A 17,895-nucleotide genomic window follows, 5' to 3' on the forward strand; every position below is an offset into this window, starting at 1 on the left:
TAAATAGATAGACACATCATAAATACGGTTCTTTGAACTTGCAGTTGGCTGTTCACATGGCAAGTGTTCCCAGGCTGTCTAGAACTCAGAACACCAAATTCTGATCACAGAAATCTTTGTGATGTGTTTGTGATCAGCTCGGTACAGGCGCAGCTATCTGCAAAGTGCTAGTGAGGGCTTTTTAGTCCCTGACTGTTTTCTCCATTCCCTAACAATTTGGGGCTGCATGATGAGCTTTGCATGGTTCTGATATGGCAGTGCTCCTGGGGCTGTTTAGGTCCACAACCTCAAGTTGCACAGCTTTCTGGGCTCCTGGTGGCAGGCAGCTCCTGTCTCCAGCACCCAGGCACTCAATCCAACTCCAGTCCACTTGGATGGGATCTGTTATTGCCTCAGACTTAATGAACCAGTTCTACTGAGGATGGCCACAATTTTCCCTTTGCAAGCTAAACAGGAAGGCTTTTATGGGTCACAAATGGCTTGTGGGCTGTGYTTTGGGAGCTTCTGATGCAGGGCTGAGTTCTAGATGGCCTTATTTTATTCCCTTATGAAGTATCCAAGAGCTGCTGGCTACTTGCCATACCATATAGTACAATAAGGAGGTTTAGACCATCTAAGGGTAGAGATCTTTTAAAATGATCTGTTCTTCTCCCTCTCACTTTCAATAAACTGCTTAAAGAAAGTACCTAACAATGCCTTTGTGAGTACAGAGAGCAACTGACACCCTAAGCTGTAGTATACTTAATTGCTCCTGCATTAGGTCACTGTATTCTGAACTGGGGGTGTCAGTTGTATTGCCATCAGTTCTGGATCGCTTCGTATAGAACAAGTTAGATGGAGTTTTGATGTTTTCAGCTGGTGTGAGTTTTCCTTTTCTCCTTAAAAAAAAAAAAAAAAAGAAAAGAAAAAGAAAAAAGAAAAAGAAAAAAAACTATCCAGAAAACTTAGTGTGAGAAACCCTAGTATGGGTTGGACAAAGATGGACTTATTAAAACACTGTTCTAATTTCTTTTGATTCCTTGAGTTCTCACTGATTAGTCATACTTAGTTTCAGATGTGTAGTTAATATATTTGCTTAACCGTTAAAAAGTGTTTAAAATGATTGTAGCATTAAAAGATAACATTTTCAGAAAGGTTAMATCTGGCTTCCATCCTGTCAGGAGGTGACTGTGGTTTGCTGAAATTATATCACCCAGTATGCCTGTAGTGGGAAATATTCTTAAAATAAAATTAACTTGTTATAAATCCAAGCAGAGAAACTCCAAAGAATATCTCTCATAGCTATAGTTTGCAATTAAAATGAAAAARAAAAAGAAATACCTTTATATGCTTTTATATGATAATGTTAAACAGTGTTACAGCTCCCTGATTTGAGGGGGGAATTCGTGCAAGAAGTTTACATGTACAAATACACATAGAAAGGTCCTATGGAAAGTTAACAAAAATCACTTCATGAGGAAGTGATARTTGGGTGTGTAAGAAAAATTAAAATGGGAGGCAGGTCATCAACATCAATCTATTCTTATCTATCCAAGAAAGATAGCTTCCCTTTTTGTCACTCCTTTGTCCCCCTCTCCCGAGAACTCCACTAACCTCTTAGTCTGAGAAATTTTAGAAAATGTAATTAACTACTTTCAGAGAAGGTATCAGCTTGGCAGTAAGAGCTCTCTCTGTTCCCTCTATTTATTTTTTTCTTTTCTTTTTAATCTTGTGTGGTTACTTTCCAAGTATTCTGTGGTTTCAGTTCTTGGAAAAAAACCATTTGTTTGCGCCTTGCAGAAGGTCTCTGTCCAACTTGAAGGTGCTGGGACAGCAGTATTGAGAATACCACTGCATCAGTTGCCCTGTTAGGCAATGACATTTTATCCTTCTCCTGCATAAGTATGAGATGTGAAAAGTTAAGTAGCACTGTTTGATGGGAAATATGGATCATTTAGTGACTGTAACTTAAGTCACAAATAGCTGAATAAATCAAAAGAAGTGGCAAGAACAGCTTTGAACAAGTGTGATATACATATATTTGTGTGTGTGTGTGTGTATTTACACACAGCACATGCTTGCCATGGGAAAAGAAATATTCCAACTAAAAAACCCCAGAAACTGTTTTTTTTTCTTACTAGAAACGATCAAAAAAAAGTCAACACTTTCTCTTTGATTATTTACTTTTTTTTTTAGTTTTTGCCTAAGAGTTGTACTTAACTGAAAAAAAAATAATTGTATATGTACAGTCTGTCATTAAAAATGCTTTAGGCAACATCTGTGCTAATAAATTAAACTRTTTCTGGGCTTTTTCTTTGACCCTAAAGCTAAATGGCTTGCTCAGGCTATGTTTGTACTAATAAGCTGTTTTAGCCTCCAAAACTGGGAAGCCACACTGAAAATGCATTTTGAGAWTACCCTTGAACCAGCCTCTCTCACAAACTGTTGTCTGGGTCCCATCTACTGTTTAATTTATTAGGCATATGTGAGTTCTCTAGGCAACCTCGGGTCTTGTAGGTCCCATCTCAAGCCAATGCTTACTTTGCTTCTGTAATGCTTAAACTAATGTGTAGAATAGTTTCCCGTTATAAGCCTGCTTAGTCAGCTTTCACTAACTTTCAACCATACTTGCAAAAAGGTAGGAACCTTTTTAACCTATTATCCTATTTAACCCCATGATAAGGAATGGCTTTTCTGGTTCTTGCTTGAAATATGTTAATTTTGAAACTTGTCTATCACTTCCTTATTTACTTCTCAAATTATATCCATATCAACATGGCCATCAGATAAAAACTGCAAATATCTACTTAATGTCCTTGAAATACTGTTGAGCTGTTCTTTGTTTATACTGCAACATTGACCAATATATTTAGAGGCTGATTTTGTACTGTTGAAAGCAATTTATTAAGTAACTTGGCAGGGCTATGACTTGTATACCTGTGTGAGAAAGCAAATTGAAATAAAACTTWTGGCACAACCTAATACTTAGTGAACATAATTATTGATGGGTTCAATTATGTTATATTGATTATATGAATTAAAAAATGTTATACTACTGATACAGCCAGAAGTAAATGTCTTTCCATCCTGGTCAAGAAGAAAAGATGGAGATAGTTGCTCTGGTGTATGTATGAGCCTTTTCAAGGCTACTTGCAATTTACATAGCACACCTAGTAAGGAACCAGGTTGCAGTTGCAGTCTTGTTCTCGAGCAATACATGGCATTCCAAGTTATTCTGTAAGTGCTGGATTGTCATTCTAAGCACGCATCAACACAACCCATGAAGAAAAAATAGTTCTCTGGTTGAATAAATAATATGCAAATAAAATTGTCTCTCATACCTAACCAAAATACTGCATCTATGATTCCTATCCTATTTACGCAAGAATAATGTAAATTCTCGCAGCCAAAGTTCATTTGACCACAGAACTTTACAGAATTCCTGCGGATAAGAAATTGGTGTCTTGCAGGCGGTGTTTGCGTCTTTAAAGTGGGACACTCCTACTGAATAAACTCAAAGAAAACATTTATACAGAAATAATTTTCTCAGCTAGTAATTTTCTGTATTTCTACTTTTGGAAGCTACTGTGTTTTTGTTAAAATTTTATCCTTATGGCTCTGTTTTGTTTTCCCCGTGATCTTTCAGGTCACATATAACACTATATTTGACTGTAGAAAAGAAATTATTGCGATATAATACATTATCATTATTCTAGAAAGATATTCCTATTTTACATAAATTTACTCACAATTACTTACATATTGGCAGTTCAAAAGACCTGCTGAGAAACTGAATTGCTGAGAATACTTGTCCTTAAATAGATCATCAGATTTTATGTTAATATGTTATCCTTCATAAAACATTTTCAGAAATGTATTTTCATTTGTAGGAAGCACTGGTTACAATTCGACTTCTTGATGTTCTTTGTGAAATGACATCAGACAACGGACAACTAGAACATCTACAAGCTTCGCCTGGGTTGCTTGAAACAGCTGTAGGTGAGTGAAAAGCCACAGAGTTTATGAACTGCTGGCTCGCTTCAAATCATGTTGCTCTGTGAATGAAAACATGTTTTTCACAACTGATGGTAATTATGATTCTGACATTTTAATAAAATAAATAAATAGGAGATTGAATTAATCTACATTTTCAAATATTTGATTTGTTCCTGGAATTTTTCTGCTGCTCTGCTTGCTCTATTGGCTCCTGTAACCCAACAGAGCGTTTATTCAGCTCTCAGCAATGTGCTGTTTATATGGTAGGAATTGTGCAAATTGTGCTGCTTCCTATGTTCTTCCACTGACCGAGTATGTGTGGAAGAACTTTCTCAAGAAGTAGAAATGGGACTTTTCAATGCCTATTCCCTTCTGTTCTCCAAATTTTTGAAAACTGAAACTAAATGTGGATTGAGAGCTTTTAATCAAATTCAATGACTTTTAAATGTTAGTTTGAAGTTTTCTTTTGCTAAGAAGCAATAAAATAGCAGTAACTGAGTAACTTGTAAACATTTGATGGATGTTAGAGAATTAATTAAAATTATGTTTTGGCTGAAACAGCTGTTTACAGTAACTCTCTATGTTGAGATGTTCTCAGGGTCCTCTTTTTTAAAAAGAACTCATTTTTGCTGATACTCAGGTGAATAGTTTTATAGCTTACGTTAAGTCAAAACAATATATGCTTCGTGTGTGTGTGTTTTAAGGAAACACAAGATGACTACTCATATCTTCTGAATGGTTGTGTAAGTCCCTCAACACAAAGGAACTTTGAGCTGCTGATCAGTCTTGCAAGGTTAGCAGTCTATAGGCCAGTCCTGCTGTCCCTAACTGTGCATAGACTGACTTTTCTCCCCAGCTGTCTCCAGGCTAATTAAACGTGRGTGTAAACTATAACATTACTGGCTTGTGCATCCTTCATGGTTCCCAGGCACCTTCAGCCAACAGGACTTTGTCAATTCAGATAGCTCTATTTAAATCTGTCTGCTGGCTACAAAGCTCTTTTAATTCTGTAGTCGTTAGATTAGCAAAATGGGTGAAGAACTCTGTTATACATCAGCTAACTCCTGAACTGAAGAAGTTTTAAAAGATTTTCTTTTAATGGAGAGATCTTCTGATGAAGCAGCTCTTCTCTTCAAATTATCTCATGACAAACTGATCTGTTGAAAATGACTGAGTCTAGATTAGTCTATGGTTACTAGAAAATTTGAAAGTTTTAGAAAGGATTAGAAAAATAATGATGTATCAACTAAGGAATGTTCTTCTATCTTCAGTAGAAGAGCAGTACTAAGTTAGACAGTGATACTGCAGTTTTGGTATCTTTAGCACTATTAATAATGTGATTGCACAGTGTTTGGATAGTATCACCAGGGAGGTGGTCTTTTGAACTAAGGAGTTCAATGGAAGGATTACTCTTCGGGATTACAAGGAAGAATGGCAGACTGAAGTGTTCAGTTGAGAGAATGGGTGACATCCCAGCAGGCAGCTGTGTTTTGTTGGATGTGCCCTATTTGAGAGGAGCACTTTTCTCTTGCGATTGGCATCATACGTGAAAGGTGACTGCTGGCTGTCTTCTTTTGCTTCACCTCTTTATCCAGATCAGATAGATAGRTTTGTTCCTCATTTCATTTTGTCTGCACTGTAGTGAAATGAGAAGGGTGGAGGTGTTTGGGGGTTTGTTTTTGTTTTGTTTTTTTTTTTTTTAAAAAAAAAATCTTTCCATTTAGGAGTCCCTTTTGTGGGCAGGACATAGATTAGGAAGACCACGAAACTTTTTTTGTGTTCATGTGCAAGGAAGATACTAGGACCAAAAGGAAAAGAAGCCTAAAGTTAATGTCCCAAGAAGGATGTCTRTTCTCATGCTTTTACATGAGCCAATGAATTTCTGTGAGAGAAGATTGAATTAAATGCTGTTTTCTGATGACATTATTTAGGAGCTACTAGCTTTAGATTGTTTTTCATCTTTCCAGTGGTCAGGAGGTGGTTTTGTTCTGCCCAGTTCTAAAAACCTGAATGAAGAGAAGTGGTAGCTCTCATACAGGAGGCCAGTAGGCTTTATTAAAGCATAGCATTAAAAAAAAATCCAACTTTTTGAAAACTACCAAAAAATTAGTTACCTATTTATACTGTCATGAAGACACTGAGATTTTTCATCAGCCATCTGTGATTGAAACAGTAATATGAGGACCTGTAAAGTTTCTTCTAATGCAAATCCAGGAAGTCTATTGTCCATTTCACTTCGAATGTTGTCACCTCTGGAGCAGAAGAAGCATAGGCCTTCATTACTGTTTTACCCTATACTATAACCTAATTTTGCTACATCTTTATTGTTCCAGTGCAAATTGCTTGTAGCATCTTTGGGAAGATGTTACGCTGGGCCAGTTATTAGTATTGCAGGGCTCTTAGGGGGAAAATATTTATATATTTAATGTTTGGATTTTTTTAATAAAGGCACAACTTCTAGTAAATTAACTTCTCAGCTTTATGGACTATCAGATGCTCATGCAACTTCAACTTTTTCTGGATGTGATCTTTTTATGAAGTGCTGTTTTCACACATTCTAGTTTCCTTTCTTTCACATTTCTTTCTGGACTGACTGTCCTACATGGTTGTTTAGGTCTTCTAAATGGACAGAAAAAGAGAAAAATCCTAGTTGCTCTAAAACAGCATTTAACCTACGGGAACATTAGTATTTCCCAGCTGACAGGATTATGATAGTCAGTCAAGGATCTGTGATGGTGATGCAAGGTGCTAGATGAACTGGAAATCCTTTCTCCCCCTACTGAGCTCAAAACAGACTGGAGAACAGGACAAAGTAATTCCATAATTAGTATGTGTTGCTGTGAGGAGTTTGAACTAAAGTAAGTTTTCTAGATAAGTTCTGTTTTTCAAACAACAAAGCAAACACCGGATTGTATTTATAGTGTCAGAATCACGAACAGTTCATAAGTTCTGACACTGCATGTGGAGATGGATGGAATCAGCCTTCATACACCRTGTCTGAGCTAGGCCTGTATGTAAAAAGGATGTAAAAATACCTTCTGACTTTGAGGCACCCTCATATGGTTGTAGTAAAACAAAGTAAGATAACAAATTAAGAAAATAAATTCTCAAAATTCTTTAGACGTATTGCTCAATATCTGAAATTTTTTCATTAACTTCGAAACTAATAATTTTAAAATGGCAGTAAAGTGCTGTGCAGAGATTAATTTTCATGTAGTAATTTATTAAAATGTTTTATTTTCCTCAGATACCCTGAGATTAACTCATCTTGCTGGGAAACAGGCTGTAAATATTTTCACTGCCATACATGCTATGACAGAGCAGGAGGAAATTTCACATCCAGCTGTGGGTTTTAAATCTCATCTCATTCGTTTGATTGGAAATTTGTGTTACAAAAACAAGGAAAACCAAGACAAGGTAAATTATCTTTTTTTCTTTTTCTTTTTTTTTTCTCCCAAAACTCTGATATGTAAACAGATGCATACATCTGTTTACGACTTTAATCACTGATTAAAATATACCTTTGATCTACAAACAGGTTAAAATCAGTGCTGCAAAAAGCAAGCAACTGCCTTAGTATTTGAAAAAAATCAAGTTTATGCATAGTTTCTATAGTAGATATATTAACTTTATAATAACAATGTAATGTCGATCAGTCTGCATCTTTTTTCTGTCCTGTAGTCTGCAAAGCTATAGGACAGGTCTATTTCCTTTATTTTCATTTAAGATGAAAATATCTCTGAGACTAAACCTCAGCCAGACTTTGAAAGAAAATGAATGGGAATTGCTGCTTGAATTTCATTTTTAATCTTTGAATTTGCTTTTTTATTCTTTTATTCCTCTTTTTTTATTATTATTTCCTTTTCTGTACTGTGCTGTAATTTATCTGCCACTTTCTAGATGTAGATCTGCTTGCATCACTTTGAATCTTTTGTCTTTAGAATTCCTTTTTGGAAAGTTAGTCTTGCTTCCTCAGAGAGGAAAAGGGAGGAACAGCAGCATGTTTCTGACTATGAAATCCTTTCTCTGAATATAATACAATATGCTACTTTCCTCTAGACATTATAGACTAACCTAATTTCGACAAGAAAAGCCATCATGAAAAAATGTCTTATGATGCATTGCAGAATATCGTGGAAGTTACTCTTCTTACTTGTCCTATGCAAAACTATGTTGCTTAATACAGTGACTTCAGCTTTGTGAAAACTTTGTTTCTCTAGTTCTTGATTGTGGGTTTCTCATTTTAGAGAATAGAGAATATAATTGTTTTCTGAATTTAAATCAAAAGCTTTCATCTGCTTTCAAGGAACCAGTTTCTAGGCTAGAAAATGCAAATTATAAAAGAAGGGTTGTATCAGAGAAGGAGTAAAGGAGATGCAGAGTATTTTTACTTCTTTCTTAAGGTACACAAATGAGACCCATGTCAGCAAGTACCAAATATACAGCAATTAATGCTGCTTTACTGTGCCAGCAGTTTCTTATGATGAGATAATTTGAGTCTAATTGTATTTTGCCAGGAAAATCTGGAGACACTGAATATTGAAAGATCAATCTTTGTTAGCAGCTTCTGTTTTCTAAATATTTTTCTTGTTATTATTATTTTACAGACCTTGTGACCTTATTTTACAGAGTCTTTTCTTTTGTACTGTACAAATCTGGCTTCAACTGCTGCAGTGCCTACCAAGGTAGACTTTTTACAATGGCAGCAAGCTGTTTTCAGACTCTGTGGGAGGGGGGATTTCAGCTCTTTCCTTTCTTTCTGGAGGGCAGAGAGATGGAAAATCTCAGCAATGCTGCTCTCTTGGACTGACAGTTGCTACTAATGTAGGTACACAGATGGAAAATTCATATTACTCTATGTAATAAATGATTTTAATATTTCTGAATAGGATTACTAATTCTATTAATCACTTTGGGTTTGTATAGTTGTCTGTGACCCTTTATGATGTAGGAGGTGCTTGTGGAAGTGAACTGCATTTTAGTGGGCAAGAATAACTTATAGCAGGGGGAATGGGGGTGTTGCTTTCATTTTTAAAGGGTTGATTTACTGCTTATTGTGCATTTTGACTAGGATTTTCAAAGGCCCTGGAGCAATTAGGCAAGCAGACTTACTGTTTTCAATGGAAGCTGGGTATTTACTTGCCTTAAATTGCCTGGAAATATTATTGCTTTAYGCTGTCTTGAAAGTTACTTAGATTCTTCTGTGTGATATCATGGGACATTACTGTGCCATTGAAATTTCAGAAATGCCAATACTATAATATCGTGTATGCGCCTTCAATATATTTCATGCATTTTAAATTGGCTCCAATAAAAGGACTTTTCACTTTTAAGGAAGTTTGCATGTATGAATGCATGTTTGTGGAAAGAGAGCAAATAGCATACCATTGCACAAATCTGAAAACAGAAGCTTTGAGATATGAATGATTTTTTTCAAAGTGGTGCTTGGGTCAGACCTAGAACCAAGTGAAAAGGAAATTAGTTCCTGATTTCCATGTCTTTTCAGAGTAATATCTCACAAATGCAAGATTTCTGTGTATAGTATTATATTTACACAGCATTTACTTACTGCATTCAATCAGAAGTAATGAAATACAAACTAGATTGTGTCTTATATGGCAAATGAGTGCTTGATCAACACCTCTGAGAGATCTTGGGCTATTTGCTGTTGCTTTTGTGTGATTTACCATGTAAATTATAGCCACAAGCTGAAGAAGTGACTTTTCCTTCACTTTTGTTGGTTGCCTGGCATTAAAGGGTTGCACATTAATCATCAAGACTTTTCAACAGCACTGTTAGTGTTCTGATTCTTTTTAATGATCTAGCATTTTCACTTTTTTCTTTAATATTTTCCTGTAACTTCTGATCCCAGTAGAGCCCTTCTCCTGGTAACAATGATAAAGCACTAATAAAGGTGCTAATACACTACTAATAATCAAGCATGAATAAAAATACATTGTCTTTATTATTTTAATATAACCTAGTGAATCTTGCTTTGTCTGCCTGACCTCTGAAGACATAAGTAGTCCTCAAAGGGTTTGAATGGTGGCTTGAACTAAGCCCTTTGAGTTGCTGCGCTTAGGAGCTTGCTGTGGAGCTGAGTCACAGCCTGCTTATTCTCTGGGAGATGGATCTTGGGCCAGCCCAACGCCACAAGCAGGACGTGTCCTGAAGCATGATGGCTTCAGTAGCCCTGCTGTGTGGAGCAGAAGCAGCAGAGTTAAAGCAGCAGAGAATATCTGTCCTAGGAGGATAATTGCTCTGCAAAGGCTACTTCTCTTTCTCTGTTTATGATCTCCACCTGCTATAAAATCAATAATTGCAGGGGATTAGTGCACTGGTTTTTTTTGACAGTGGTGCTAAATCTTGTTGTAGTATTTCAGAACAGAAGGATCTCTGGTTGGAGATTCATTGCTTCTGCATTTCGTGTTTAAAAACCATTCTTTGCTTTTAGAAGAAGTGTTCTTTGGCTTGTGCTCTGTTAGCATTAGGAATGCATTCTTTACATCTTTTCTTCCTCATGGTTTTATTTACACTATTGTGATAAGCTCTTAAGGTACAAGGGAGGGGGAACACATTTAAGCTGTAAACTGAGATGCAATTATTAAAATAGTTGTTGCTAGGCTTACTGCCTGTTTGCATGTTTTGTGAGGCTGGATGGGTTGGTGTTGGTAAGAGATGTGTTTGATGAAATGTTAATTTTGGGCCATTTAACATTGAACAATATAACATTAACAGTATGTGCTGGCTTCTATAATGTGCCTTATATAAACATAGATTGCCGTTGCATATTTTTTACTGCGTGCTGTCATACTTATACATCAGCAACCAGTAACAGTCACTCCTTATAAGGTATGGATGTTTCTTTTCTTTTYTTACTGAGCAGCCCTATATTGCACACATGGAAAGGAGAGGAGAACGCACACAACTGCTATACATAGGACACCAGATGTTGAGCTCATTGCATGTTGAAACTGGGAGTGAATATGCAGTTCTCCTACGCACACTCTCTCTGTAGGAGAAAAAAACATCAAGAGCTACTATCACAGGTGTTGGACAGTGCTGTGGTTTGTATTTTGATTTTTTTGTGGCCCTTTCACAGAGGTGCTTTGTATGGTTCTAATAAATGTACTGGAAGGAAGAAGGTGGGTTTTCAAGCTGAGCAAGGAGTGGAGGATTTGCCTCGTAGTTGGAGATGAATGAGGTTATTAAAAGGAAAAAGCAAAATTTCTTCCCAGCTCTCCTCTCCTTGTTTGTTTTGCCTTCTTAACATGTCAGTTTTACCATCTGGGAAGAATACATACTGTGTTCTTGCTGGGGGGAGGGAGGGTTGGAAATGTGGGAGACTTTTCTAAGAACTTATTTTCCACTCTCACTTTAAAGCCCAGCTTGGTATGGTCATTCAATATAGTAGAACTGTTTTTGTTAAAGATACTTCTGAAAGAAGCTTAGTGAAAATGAAATATAAAAGATACGGTCCTCTGTTACAGAAATATAACAAATGTAAAACTGGCAGTGGCAATTAATTTGCAGTTATATTTCTTTGCTTACGGGAGTATCTACTGGAAAGTGAGGTGACTAATTCTCTGCCTTACTGTGACAGATTGTAGTTTTCTGCATAACCTTATTTCTTTTCCCTTAGGCTATTTCTTTTTTGAGGCATTTATACAATTTGCCTTGTTTAAAATACTTAAGTTATAAGTTTAATCATATGTATCATCAGTACTTGAAATACAAAGGAATAATGTTGGCATTATTCTGCACTGTTTACCTTCTTTGTGAAGAGAGAGAAATTGCATGGACTTAAATAACATAATCTTGCTGGAATCAGTAAATAAGAAATTGAAAGGGAGTAGAAAGCATGATGAAGTTTGATTATGTTTTTTTTTTCTTTCTTTCTTTCTTTTTCCCCTTGGATTTCACTATTACTGCTAAGATTAAGCTGGGGAACCTGAACTGCTGGGGGTTTCTGTTTTAGGAAAGCAGTTCTTGCAGGTTGCGGTTGTCTGAGATAAGCTATATGCTAGACTTAAGCTGTGTTCCTTGCAATGAGGGAGCAGCCAGCTGGCAGAATATCAGTGTGTTGAGATCATTCTGTACTGTTGCCTTTTGAGAGGGATCCTGAAGGGAAAAATCGTGACATTTCTGAATGCAAGGTTAATTCTAAATTTGTAAGAACAAAGCACTCACTTGAATTGGTGCAGTTACCTGTTTGCATTCACTTTGCAGTTTTTAACAGGCTCTTGTCACTGGTAGGGTAAACAGTTCATTGTTACCTGTTTATTTTGTCTAGCAGTAAAGTTAGTACTCTGAGTCAGTTGGATGTGCATTGAAGAATCTCTGTCCTCTGCAGAATGGTGAATACACACAAGTACATTTTTGAGGTGTCTCTCTTTATCAGCTGCCTATAAGCAAAGCTGATCCCCTTAGAGGTAAAGAATGAAATCCACACCTTTATGCCAAGGACATTTTAGATACTGGCAATGCTGATGGATCTAATAAGATGATACTTATCTCGGAATATGTCTGTTTCATTGGCAAAGTTATGTTATGGGAGGTGGGGGGAGGAATGAAGTAGCAGAGTTGTCTTTGGTACCTGTGCCTTGCACCTTCATGCCTGAATGGGATCACTCTGATGCAAATGATTTGTGAGGGAAATTTTTTGACATGCTTGTTCTTCATTTCAGGTTACAGCAATGCTTTTTCTAATGTAATTGCCCTGTTTTTTGTCAGTGCAGAGTAGAGGAAGGAAGTCTTTTGGGAGAACAAAAAAAGTACTTTTAGAATTAAAAACAATTGTGACAAAAAGAGCAAGTAAAAGGTTTGGATATTGTTTAGTGTAACTTGGATTTTTTTCATATACACTTAAGCCAAAGTGTTTTATATAAGATTAGCTTGCTAATTTGAAAACTCTTCTGCCTGAAAATATGAACAAGATTTGACTTGTTTGGAATTCAGTTTCCCTTTCTTTTCTTCACTGGGGCAGGGTGTGCAATGAATCCAGTTAGAATCTGTTTAGAAAAAGGTGCCAGCGTTCATAGATCAAGTTGTCACAATTTGGATCCTTAACTTAAACCTCTTGCTGTAGTGATAYAAAATACAAAATTTCAACCACAGACAAATACCTTGTTTTATTTAACTGTAGATAGTTTTTATTTTAAAATACTCCTAGCAGTCCTGATAACAAGTCTTACCCAAGTTAACTGCCTCTGTCATGTAAGTTTCTCAAAAAGACTTCATGTTATTTCAGTTCTATTTTTTCAGGTTTAAATTAAATACTTGAGCTAAATATATTATTCTTGGCATGACATGGCCTGGAGTTACCTACAACAAAGAGCATCCCACATTTAACTATACATGATGTTGAATGAGGAGAGAAATAAACCTTGATTTCTTCTTTTAGAAAACTACATAAAAGTGAGTATTATTTTTTCCTGATGTTAAACATCAGCCTAAAATAGAAGAGATTCTTAGCTTAGAGTTGAGAAAAACAAAAAAAGAAGAGCATTTAGGATCTTGATTCTGTGAAGTGGTAGCTCTTGCATGTTTAACTTGATCTTTTAGCTAAAGGTTCTGCACCAGCTAAAATGTTTGGCTAGGGCAATTCTAATGTTTTAATGCTGTGCTAGATGAGGGCAAGAGCATTTTCAGACAGTTGCTGGGCTAAGCCCTTTAATTAATAAGTTTTCTCTGGACATAGCATTGTAAAAGTCAGCAGTAAAATTTAAAGTGGGCTGTCTCACAGAGGTGCTTTAAAATCTTAGGTTTTGCCATGGAAATTAAATCTGTCACCTAACTAGTATTGAGGTAGCACAAATAGAAAAGTGTCTCAGGTTCCAGAGCGTCTTCAGAAATGTCTGCTGTGACATGTTAAGGTAACTGTTTCAAGTCCTTGTCTCATGGCTTTTATACTAGTCCTCAGAATCTCCTGCCCACTTTTCCTGCACATTTCATGCTAGCTGCATCCCAGTCATGAAGACTAAAATAAGTGCCAAGTCCACTAAAGATTTTCATCAAAATGCTTGAAAATGTTAAAAATCATGAGCTCTGTAAGTGTTGATGCAGTATGATTAATAAAGGAGTTATTTTTCTTTCCCTGAAACCACAGATGTGTTCATAATGTAATCGTTTACAAAGTGCCGAATTATATTTATCCCAGTATTATTCATCTATTGCTAGAAGAATAATTCAGGGCTTCATTTAGTCAAGCTGCCCCTTTCTAGGCAGCAATTTAATGTTTGTTCCTTGTCCTGTTCCTCTCTTCCTCTCTCCCTCACCTCACTCACCCCCCAGGTCTTTGGCAAATGGTATGTTTGATCCAATTACTGCATGTGACTTGTCTAGTTCATCGTCCTTGTGACTTGCTGGCTCAATTTCACTTGAGACTTTAATCATTGGAGTTTTTCACTTGGGAAGAACTTAAGTACAGTCACAAAGTTTAATGAAGAGCTTTGTTTGTTTATGTTCTTAATGACTTTCTAGGTGGTATTTAAATTACATAGTACATGAAGACATCTTTATATACTAGCTCTCTGGGTATATTCAATGATTAAGTGAAGTCTCTAAGTTGACATATGCAGGGTACCATACTTCCTATCTAGTACTTATTTTTATTGGTCTACTTTATATGGAGGATTACTGTGATCATCATCTTTTACAAATACAAAGGTCAGTTTGTATATTATTATGTTCATTGTGAAGCATCCTTTTTTAGTAGACCAGACCTTTTTATAAGCGCTTATCCTGAGTGCTGAAACTGATATTTTATAAGCCTGCTTAAAATGAGCAGCTACTGAAAAAGTTCTCCTTCTGATCCAATGCAAACCTTTTTTTTTTTTTTTTTTTTTTTTTTTTTTTTTTTTTTTTTTTTTTTTTTTTTTTTTTTNTAAGTGCTTTTGGAGTGTCTTTTCTGAAAGGTGTACTGTGTGCTAGTCTTGGATACTTGGAGTAATTTCTGTAAATATAAACATGAACCAACATACCTTTATAATGGATGGGATACAGATGTCCTGCAGATATTGCAGGCAGTTCTTAGTGTTTTACCTTTTGGATACATGGACTTTCATGCATGGACATGAGAATTGTTGTCTTGAGCTTTGCAAGCCTGTTCTCTTTTCAAGAATCTCAGCATCTGTTGGGCAAATGGCCTAGTAAAAGCTACTAAAATCAGAAGATGTCTGTTTTCTTAAGCAGATCTTCTTGATCAGCTGCATCATTTCTTTTTCCAGGTTGATGTTTTGAGGCCTGTAAAGATGCCTATAAAGGATTCTGTGAGTTGCTCTCCAAGTTGGTTTCAAGTGTTTTAGTAGGACWTAAGATGTTACAATTCTGGTAACTTCCCACGTGTTTTAATATATTGAGAGAATTTCTTTTTATATATGATTCTTAAGTGAAGAGCACTGTATCAACCACATTTGTTTCTTGGCACTTTAGGAGGTGAATAAGAACTGAATTTGGTTGAGGTGCTCAGTGTTAGGAAAATTGTTACTAAAATAACCACCTTCTGATGTGCCTAATATGAAACTTAAGACTTGAAATAGCCTGTATTTCCATGGTTCCATGGTTCTTGCTCTTTGCTGGTATTATTGATTGCTGGGGGCAAGACCAGGATACATGGAGGAATGTCTGCCTCTGAATACTTTTTCTCCAGCTCAGATCTGAACTGTTATTCCAAATTCTTTCTGATTTTGCTGGTGAAAGGTACGAGTGAGATATATTTTCCACTACTGTAACAGGGAATTTTGTTATCATTCTCTGTATCATTTTCCATTGTTCTAATATCAACGTAAACTTTGAATTTTCCCCTTTCTTTCCTTAACTGCCATCCCACGTAGGATTTTTTAAAGCTGCACCAGACTGCACAATGGCTGATGTTRTAAGTGTTGGTCACCGCTTTTGGATACATACGTTTTCTTCCTTTCCATTTAAAGAACGTATGTTGTTTTAATTATCTGAGCCACAAGAATGGGTCATCTTTTCATCTGTTTCTCAAGTATTTACTCTAGTTTTGGTTACTGTGAAATACTGAAGTATCTGAGCTTGTATTTTTATGAGACTCTTAAAGTTTTTAAATATAGGTGCAAGCAAAAAAACCCAAGGAAACAGAAATGAGATTTTTTTGTTTTTTCTGATCTTGACTTTGGCCATCATTGCTGTAATATGGTAGTTCATATTTTGAAAACACCAGTAAAACAGTATCATTGAGGAAGTAATGGAGAATGGCGTATGTGATAGATTACTTTTACTGTGATGGAGTTATTGCATAGCTGTTGGTTTTAGTGGTGCTCTGTGTGCTACATTCAGGGTGAGGAGGAAATGAAGGAAGCTTTATATGACTCTCTATGTTAGGGACAGGGGAAAGATCCCCTACCCTTCATCAGCAAGCAGAATTTAAGTCACTGAATGCATACAACTGAATTCTGATATTAACTTTAACAGTGCCATTTTCCASCAGAATCTGAGCTGCATTGAGGTGGACAGAAGTTTAAAAATGTGTTTGGAGAGGTCTGGTATTCAGTTTCAGTTTCATGTTAGTGTGGTTCAGTTAGTTAACTCCCTCTACTCCCATGGCTTTCCTTCACTAGGCTCTGTAGAGCTGTAACGTCTTAGAGGCTTCAGCCTGGCATAAACTTATCAAAAAAGCATTTATRAGGCTTTGGTTCTCTTTTCCTGTTTGCCTTCAACCAATATACCTTTTGCTAGCCCAAAAATTATTTGCTAAAACTGCTGTTGGAGCACGAGGGCATATCACTGCACTTAAGTCTTTAGAAGGAGGCTGTTTTTTTTTCTTTTTTTTTTTTTTTCCTTCCTTTCTTACTCTTTCCTTTCTCCTATTTTTCGTTGTCTCTTTAGGGGGAGAGAGGAAACTGCTGTAGAAACTGCAACGTTGAATTTCTGCCATTAGGTGATGCTGTTTGTTCTGAATTCTGGACCTGTAGCCTTCTGCTCCTTACTGTTCCCCATGGCAGTACTTCGCTGAAGTTTGGTGATGCTGATGCCAAAGGGGATTAAAGCACTTGAGTATTTCCATTTTTAAAAGCTACAGAAGGAGAAATATTCCTTAACCTTTTTTATTGGGCTTTGTTAGACTGAAGAGTGAGAATCTACCTGCTTGAGTGCTAAGCTTACTTTCTTCTGCGAGTCAGGATCATGTTAGGCCATAGGGGAAATGGCTCTGTGAAATTGCAGTCTTCCCAGCATAAATAAACTTCTCCCAGGATTGTTTTCTTTTCACTAATTCATTACTAGGCTTCTAACTCTGTCCCCCAAATGAGTATCTCACTTACCATAGAGAGTGATAATAGTAACATGTCCACATACTGGAGCTTGTTTTCTCCTGTTATTTTGGAAGTTTCAAAGTTTTGTGTAGAGCTACTCTTACATCATTCATATTTTAAAGGAAAAATATGTATTTCAGACCTCAAAAATAGTTCAACAACAGTACATAAGCAAATGGGGTCCATTAAATGACTCTACACAGGCTTGATTTTCTACATACTTTTATGCTTTGTTGRTGACAGCAACAACATGAAATTAAGAGTCCAAAAGGTTGTTTTTCCCCAAAATGAGTAGTTACACCAGGAATCTGTGTTGTATTTGCCTTATTCCGATGAAATTTAATTTCTAATCTGATCTAGAAGTCCAAAATAGCAAAAAAATATTCACTTTAGGCACTTTAAAAGTTTCAGTATTTCAAATCCATTTTGTATGTATTGCAGAACTTAATATTTGACTATATTGGTCATGGTTTATGCTTGTGATATATTAAAAAATAGAAGATGCTTTGATACTTGTTGAAAGGAAATGATATACTGATATGACATTAGTGTTACGGTATATCATTTCTTCAGCACACAAGCAGAAAAAAAAAGCCTAATTCTGATTTGTCATTTGCACAGCAGGAGGGGGTGAACTGTGATT

At 36.2% G+C, this 17,895-nt stretch overlaps 1 protein-coding gene across 1 annotated transcript in view; it reads left to right on the forward strand.

Annotated features, from left to right (window-relative positions):
* The window catches only part of ATXN10 (ataxin 10), a 63,557-nt gene extending 50,298 nt beyond the window's left edge, over window positions 1–13,259 (forward strand). Inside the window, exons 8-10 of the mRNA XM_085324425.1 lie at window positions 3,870–3,978; window positions 7,223–7,392; window positions 13,240–13,259. Coding sequence (XP_085180551.1) covers window positions 3,870–3,978; window positions 7,223–7,392; window positions 13,240–13,245 — 285 coding nt within the window. The 3' untranslated portion in view covers window positions 13,246–13,259. The remainder of the gene's footprint in view (window positions 1–3,869; window positions 3,979–7,222; window positions 7,393–13,239) is intronic.
* The last annotated feature ends 4,636 nt before the right edge of the window (window positions 13,260–17,895 follow it).

This window comes from Rhea americana, unplaced genomic scaffold (genome assembly GCF_003343005.1).
Source record: "Rhea americana isolate MKP2758 unplaced genomic scaffold, rheAme1 scaffold_91, whole genome shotgun sequence".
NCBI classification, from domain to species: Eukaryota; Metazoa; Chordata; class Aves; order Rheiformes; family Rheidae; genus Rhea; species Rhea americana.